Source organism: Astatotilapia calliptera, chromosome 6 (assembly GCF_964374335.1).
Source record: "Astatotilapia calliptera chromosome 6, fAstCal68.1, whole genome shotgun sequence".
Taxonomy (NCBI): Eukaryota; Metazoa; Chordata; class Actinopteri; order Cichliformes; family Cichlidae; genus Astatotilapia; species Astatotilapia calliptera.
This window is the reverse complement of record NC_137427.1, coordinates 10,917,843-10,926,019: the sequence shown is the minus strand read 5'-3', so window position 1 is coordinate 10,926,019 and position 8,177 is coordinate 10,917,843. Positions and strand designations below refer to the sequence as shown.

General features: G+C 40.2%; 1 protein-coding gene across 1 annotated transcript; it reads right to left on the bottom strand.

Annotated features, from left to right (window-relative positions):
* Positions 1–213: 213 nt before the first annotated feature.
* LOC113023844 (claudin-4-like) lies at positions 214–2,047 on the bottom strand. Its single transcript, XM_026170250.2, has one exon. The coding sequence runs from the start codon at positions 1,902–1,904 to the stop codon at positions 1,236–1,238; it is 669 nt and encodes a 222-aa protein (XP_026026035.1). The 5' UTR covers positions 1,905–2,047; the 3' UTR covers positions 214–1,235.
* Between the last annotated feature and the right edge of the window lie 6,130 nt (positions 2,048–8,177).

Genomic DNA, 8,177 nt, shown 5'->3' with positions numbered 1-8,177 from the left:
CGAGAATGTGTGTTGCTCTTGAGGCCATTTTTTTAAAGCAAACCCAGCTTGGATTTTTTTTTATTAGATTAGGAAATGTTCAATGTGTGGTAAAGTCTTGACAATAAAGAGCACTGGGAATAGAATTTTGTGAACATCTTTTTCTGGGATGGTTACATTCAATACATGTTTACTCAGTTTCATTAGACATCAAATATGAACAGGACAACCAGCTGTTGTGATGGCAAACACATTTATTGTTGTGCATAGGTCATTACAATCCAAATAAAATAATTAATTAAAAACAATAGGAATAAAACAATTCTTAGTAAAGTATATTGTATTATATTCATTGCATTTGCTGACTTGACAGAAAAAAAATGCAGTATTAAAACACAATCAGAAAAAACACAAGTAAAAATGTATTTGTTTTATTACACTAAAATAGAAAAACTGTGTTTACTGGAAATAACATTTAGATCAATAATTATTACTAGTGGAAAAAGTCCCAACTGTCATCAAGCTATAAAATGTATATCTAATAATAGCAGACTAAAATGAAATTTAACAATTTCTTTGTGTGTGTTAAAAGTAAATGGCATTGCTCCAACTGCCCACACATATTTTCAGTGCAAACACCAGCTCACACAGCTACAATATGCACACTGGTCTTCTGTACACAGACAGCCCCCACACACGCACAAACACAAGCAGAGGCTGATTGGAATCTGACAAATGTAAGTCACATGCATTAGTAAACATCTGCAATCCACCCACAACTCATTTCACTTTCTACTCTTTTAAAAAGCCCTTCTATCCATTTCCTTAGCAGCTTGTTCAAATTAGGATTAATTAGTTCTTTAAAACCTGAATCATGAAATAACTGCCAGAAATCTTTTTTTTTTTTTTGATAATGGAGTGTTTGTTGAACTTTTAGACAAAATATATATAACATTATTTCAAATTTTAATCTGCATATATGAGTTTTAATTTGTATCACATTTGTTACATAAGCCATATTTTTGCAATTTAGTCATTAAATATTTGTCATGCAATTTATATCATTTTTGAGAGTAAAAAAGTCATAAGCCTTCCACCTTATTAAATAAACTTAATTTAACAAACCAAACTTAACTTTATAATACTATGAAACCTATTATGTTCTGAATATCCCCTTGTAGATAATGACCTTGCAGTTTCCAGAAACTTAAATAATGAAGTTGTGACCTCTGTATCTGTTCAAATACCCACTGGTTTCATACAAAGGATTTCTCTTGTTGCTTTACCTCTCCTGTTGCTACTGTTTGTTGGTCGTCTTTTGCTGGTCTTCCGATAATGGGCAGAGCTCTTGCTCCTGGTGGAGGAGAGCCGATGTGCAGCAGAGCTCCCCCCACCAGGAGCAGTATGCTGGCCCCCCAACCCAGGTACAATGCCGGCCCCAGTTCTCTTTTCAAAGGCGCAGCAACATTTGGATCATAGAAGTCCCTGATGATTGCATAGGCAGTTCCACAGATGGGTATCAAGTAGGCAAGCCCAGCCACAATGAAGAGCACCCCTGCTATCCTTTCCAGTCTTGCCTTGGAGTCCTGGTTATTGTCTCCCATGCAGTGAGTACACTTGGCTCCTGACACCCCGAGGATGATGGCCAGAAGACAGAGAAGTAAAGACAGAACTGCGAGGCTCCGGGCTGCTTGGGTAAACATAGGCAGTGCCAGGGTGGAGTCATAGGTCTTGCACTGGATCTGTCCTGTGGTCTGAGACAGACAGTTCATCCACAGTCCTTCCCACAACACCTGGGCAATGACTATCTCTCCACCTACGAATGCAGATACACGCCACAGAGGAGCAGCACACACCAGCGCCCCACAAACCCAACCCAGCAGAGCCAGCACCAAACCCATCAGCTGAAGACCTGTTGATGCCATTGTTGCTTATGAAACTTTAAAAAAAATACCCAAAAGTGATCTTTTCTTTGAAATACCCTGGTTCAGTTTTTTTCTTTTCTTCTCCACTATATTCCAGTCATTTAAAGGGATTTTAAGCTGTTTGTATGGGTCCCTTCAATTCAGTTCAGTTCAACTGAATTTTATTTATATAGCTCCAAATCACAACAGCAGTTGCCTCAAAGGCACTTCTTCTCCTCAGTGTGCTTTCTTTTTCTTCCAATAGGTATGCTGCAAAGATGAAATCAACTTCAGGAAATTAATTTCATAGAGACACATTTCAAATTTGCTAAGACATAAAGTAGTATCAGAAAATTTACACAGCAGTCAAAATGTAGTCCTTTCAATAACATATCTTACACAAATTTCAACACTTACTTTAATCTGTTATCCACAGACGATGTGATGGTTTGTTAATCATTTGTGTGTTTCTAGTGATGGAGAGTAGCCATATGATGCAAGTAGTTGATGTCTTTCTTCTGTTGTGACTGACCAGTTTGTCTCACACACAGAGATGTAGGAGGGCAGCAGTGTAATAGTGCATACTAAATACACACCACATACACAGAGCTGGTTATGCAAAAAATGAAATAACAGCACAAGGACACTAGGACACTTTGTTACAGACATTGTTGCTTGCTACTATGTTCTCATCTCTTTGAGCTTGAGTGGGCAGAATGAGGCGGAGGATGAAGTCAGGGAGTAGTTTGAAGCTCATTAGCATATGCCAAACTGACTATAGTGGGATACTACAGAATTGGAAAAACTCTAATAAGAACTAAAAGTAACATATTAAATTATATATAATATATAATAAATTATATAATATATTGCTTTATATATTATATAATGTTTTAAGTTTTAAGCTGACAAAAAATTTGTTTGGTTTTTGTAAGTTGTTCTGTGATCAGACAGCCACTAGATGACATTAGAGACACTGCTAACACTACCACACTGGCATAAGGTCCATTTGAGGCCTATGTTTTCATTATTTCCGTGCTACACAGGCTTTCCTGATGGTGATATCCTGTTAACAGTTTTGAATAGCATCCACTTATACTCCTTCTGACACAGCTGGTTTCATTGTTTCAACATGAGGTCCCTTGTTTGTTGTCACTGCTTCTCCAGCTCAAAATAAACCTACTAAATAACGCCAGACTTTCTGAGAGTAAAAACACTGTCTCTGAATAAATTACCTAAAAGTCGAGTCGGCTTCTAAACCTTTGGTCCATTTATAACTCTACATAAATTAGTGTGAAAGTGACAAAATGAACGATAATGAAGGCAATTTAATAATCCATATAACAGGTAATTTAATGGAGTTGTATTTGTTTAATTTTAATTTTAGTATGCACTTTTAAGAGTAATGCTGTGTCTGGTAATGTGTTGTTTGTTTATGAGCTGACGATGTGCAGTGGGAGTTATGAGGGTAAAAACTAAGCAAAATCCATATTTGACATGTCTCACAGCATTAAAGAAACATACAAATAAAACGTGTTAACAGAGAAATGTTTGCTAACACTGTTGAAAAAGACCATTTAAGATGTGAAAATCTGACTCCATATTCAGAATGGATTTCCACCTTACAATATACAGAAATTACTTATAAGAATTACCCATTCCCGCAGTTAATAATCACTGTTGGTGTAAAGGTTTTACAGGACACAATTATCTTTTTTTATTATTTGAGCTATTATTTACTTATGAAAGTGGCCCTTTTGCATTTGGTTGGTTCATACTTAATTCCCACAATATCAGAAAAATGGTAAAAGGGGCCACATTTAAGAGCAAATTGTTGACACCTAGACATAAAAGTCCGAGTTTTTATAGCATTTACTTTGTTATGCTTCTTGTGTTTAGTACAGAACTGAAAGCCTTTGTGATCACTGTATTCAGAATACAATGGGATTAGGTGTGTTCCTCCTGCTTGTTGCAGTTGTAAAGATATAACATTAAATTATAATTAAAATATACTAAGAACACCATAAAACCACTTGCACACATTAAAAAAGAAGTAGCTTTACCATGATGTGAAATGTAATGAAATAGCATAAAATTTAATATGTAAAGTCTATTTTTAAGCAAATTAAAATGCTATTTTGAGCCTACTTATCAACATCTTACCTAAAGTGTGTTTGCCAATTCAGGGTGAGACCCTGTTCTATGGGGGGGGAGTGTGACGGCCAGTGGGCTGGCCTTGTGTTTTGCTTTTTCTTTTACCTGTTTCTTGCAGGTAGGTGGAGCTGACCCAATTACTGATGCAGCACACCTGAGGGGCCAGTCCCAGTGTATATAAAGACACCTTGACTGAACCAGGGTGGCTGGCTTTTGGCTTCCTCTGACGTGTTATGTTTATTTGGAAGTTTCAGTTATGGCTGTTATGTCCTTTAACTTGTGTTTAAGTTGCTTTACCTTATTTTCATTAAATATGTCTTACAGTCTTTAAAAGCCTGTGTGTGGTCTCCCATTTGTTTGTCACTTCCTATGAGCCGGGTTGTGACAGTGTTGCCTTGCAAGATGGCACCGGTGTACGTGGCTTGCCGTCCTCGGCTACATCTGCTTCGCTGCTTCTTACCCTCTCTACGCTCTTTATGGACCTTGGCATTGTATTTTTTTATCCTTTTAGTTGTATGCGCATCTAATGGCTGTGCACTGATTACATACGACAGGCAAACACTTTTAAATCTAAGACTCTCTCATTCCTCTCGGCCTGATCCTTGCTGGAACCTGAGTGACGCCACCGCGCCCCGACCGGACCCTCCGACCGGACCCTCCGACCGGACCCTCCGACCGGCTTCCTCCACCTACCTATTCCAAATCTACACAAGAAACGCTATAGGAAACGCGGTAGAAGGAGCGGCCATCGCGTTTGCTTCAGGCTCTACTTTAAAGCCAGAGCCACAGGCTACCCACATGCCAGCCTGGATATTTTATCTTCTTTCCCTCCTTCCCAGGAGCGCTCTGATGCTAAGTTGCTCACCCACCGTTGGATCTGCTTGGCTGACCACGAAGTCTACCCTGCGATTCCAGTGGCATGTTCTCCTGCTCGGGTTTGGATAACATCGCTCCGACGTGGCGTTTGCCGAAGCAACCTAAGTGTCCTACGACGCACCACCCGTGGCGACTTAGCCCCTAGGATACGGATGGCATTGCTTAATGTCAGGTCGCTGGTCAATAAGACCTTTCTTTTAAATGACTTCATCTCCACTAATGGGATTGATGCCTTATTCCTGACTGAAACCTGGATTCGTCCTGGTGAGTTCATCCCTTTTACTGAACTTCTTCCGTCGGACTGTGTTGCTTTTAGCTCACCAAGGCTTACTGGTAGGGGTGGCGGCGTAGCCTCGGTTTTTAAGAATTTGTATGCAGTTCGGCAGCTACCCTCACCTACCTACTCTAGCTTTGAAGTCCAATTATTGGAGATGACTGCATCCACGACCACACTCTGCGTGGTGGTTTATCGACCGCCTAAATATAGCAAATATTTTATCACGGACTTTGCTGATCTCCTAGGCTCCGTTCTTTTTAAGTATGGTTGTGTTTTCATTGTCGGTGATTTTAACATACACACTTGCTGTAAGGATGACTCATTTGCTAAAGACTTCCTTGCCTTAACGGACTCTTTTAACCTGGCTCAGTGGGTTAATGACCCAACGCATGTTAAAGGACATACTTTGGACTTGTTTTTCTCATATGGTCTGGACATTTGTATCAAGGATATAAGTGACGCTGGGATCTCGGATCATTTCCCAGTTATATTTGATACTGGCTTATGCACTAATGAACTACATCCTGCGGCTCCCCTTCGCCCGCTACGTGTAATTAATGCTGAAGCGATGTCAAACTTCTCTATGTCTTTCTTGGATTCTGCATCTGTCACTCTCGACTGTTGTTCTTTTCACTCGGTTGATGACTGTGCTAATTCCTTCCTATCGCTGATTTCTTCAATCCTTGATACTGTTGCCCCCATTAAGATGAAGCGCCCTAGAACCTACTCTCAGTGTTGGCTTAATGACACTACGCGTGCCTTACGTCGCGAGTGTCGGCGCGCTGAGAGAAGGTGGAAAAAAGATAAACTTCAGGTTTCCCATGACATGCTACGGACTAGCCGCTTAAAATTCCAAAGTGCTGCTAAAACGGCCAAAGCGTCCTTCTTGTCCAAAATCATCCTGGCCAATGACCATAACCCCCGTACCTTATTTAAAATTTTTAACTCTGTGGTTAACCCTTCCCCGGACATGCCTTTAATTCATTCTCAGGGTCTTTGTGAGCGATTTCAAACTCACTTTTTAAAAAAGGTCTCATCTCTTTAGTCCTCCCTTCCCCCTGCTTTATATCCTCTCCCCATTCCTGAGTGCATTTCAACTTTCCACCAGTTTGAGCCTGTGTCACTTTTGACTCTTAAGCGGCTAGTTGCTCAAATGAATAACACCAATACTGTGCTTGACATTCTTCCATCTCGTTTAGCTAAGGACTGTTTTGATGTAATCGGACCTAGTATCCTATTTCTTATGAACTTTTCCTTGCTCTCAGGCTGTGTTCCTTTGTCCTTTAAGCATGCTGTAGTCCACCCGATTCTTAAAAAAAGAAATTCTGACTGTTATGACCTTTCAAACTATAGACCGATCTCTAAGCTTTCGTTCTTGTCCAAGATCCTGGAGAGACTAGTTCTCTCCCAGCTCCAGGCGTACTTGGACACGAACAATATTGCTGAGAATATTGCCTTTAAGCCATTGCATAGCACTGAAACAGCGTTGGTTAGAGTTCTTAATGATATTCTTGTAATCACTGATACTGGACGCTCTATGGTCCTAGTTTTACTGGACCTCTCTTCGGCCTTTGATATGGTAGACCATAACATTTTATTACTAAGACTTGAGCACACTGTGGGTATTAGAGGCACTGCCCTCGACTGGTTTAAATCATACCTCGCTGATAGATCCTTATCAGTTCACTTAGGCACCTTCTCCTCTTCCTCCGCTCCGGTCTGTTGTGGTGTGCCTCAAGGATCAGTTTTAGGCCCTATTCTCTTCTCATTGTATTTGCTCCCTCTAGGCGCAATCTTTGAAAAATACAATATCGCCTTCCACTGTTATGCCGATGACATACAAATCTATTTTGAACTTACTGACGACCTTGCTGTGTCCCTGCACTACTTTCAAGAATGCATGCGGGAGGTCAAAGAATGGTTCCTGAGTAATTCCCTCGTTTTAAATGATAAGAAGACTGAGATTGTGGTGGTCAACAGTAAAATCCCTCGTGCCCAACTCTGTGCTGCCCTGGGTTACTTTGCTAGTTTTTCTTGTGACTATGTCAGTAACTTGGGTGTACTGCTGGATAGCTCGCTCAAACTCGATAAGCAAGTGTCTGCTGTAGTGAGATCTAGCTTCCACCAACTGAGCCTTATCTCTAAGGCTAGGCATTATATTCCGCATGAGGACCTGGAGAAGCTTATTCACGCTTTTGTGACCTCCAGGTTGGATTATTGTAACTCCTTGTATTATGGTCTTCCCTCTTCTCTTCTTCTTAGACTGCAAACAGTCCAAAATGCAGCAGCCCGCCTTTTGACTGGTACCAGGAAATTTTGCCATATTACCCCTGTCCTAGCTAGCCTGCATTGGCTGCCCATAAAGTACCGTATTCAATTTAAAATATTACTCCTTACTTTCAAAACTATTAATAAATTAGCGCCAAGTTATCTTAGTGAACTTCTCAAACCACATACTCCTGCTAGAACACTCAGATCTGCCACTCAACTACTTCTGACCCAACCCAGATCTCGACTGAAGTCCCGGGGTGACCGTGCGTTTGCTCTGGCTGCCCCGGTACTGTGGAATACCCTTCCTCTCGACCTCCGCGCATCTGATTCCATTGCACTGTTCAAATCACGATTAAAAACCCACTTATTCAATCTTGCCTTTCCCTCTAGTTAATATTTCTTTTATGATTTTATATCATGCACTTTTATGCTCATTTAAATTCTTGTTTGCTCTGTACCTGTTGCTTTCCTATGTATTAGTGACAGTTATCTGCTTGCATATTTAGTACTTGCTTTGGTCCTATTTCTATTATCCTCCTCCTATACTCTATTTTACTTGTTAAGCACCTTGGCATACCCTTGGTTTTTAAGTGTGCTTTATAAATAAAGTTTATTATTATTATTATTATTATTATTAAAGTTTTAGTTTCATTTTTGAAACCTCTGTGTTGTGAATAGTTTCATTTCACTGAAACCCACTGTGGTGAGCAAGAGTT

Bases quoted from the DNA above. Each gene is read 5' to 3' on its own strand.
- LOC113023844 (XM_026170250.2), bottom strand. From the start codon at position 1,904: ATGGCATCAACAGGTCTTCAGCTGATGGGTTTGGTGCTGGCTCTGCTG.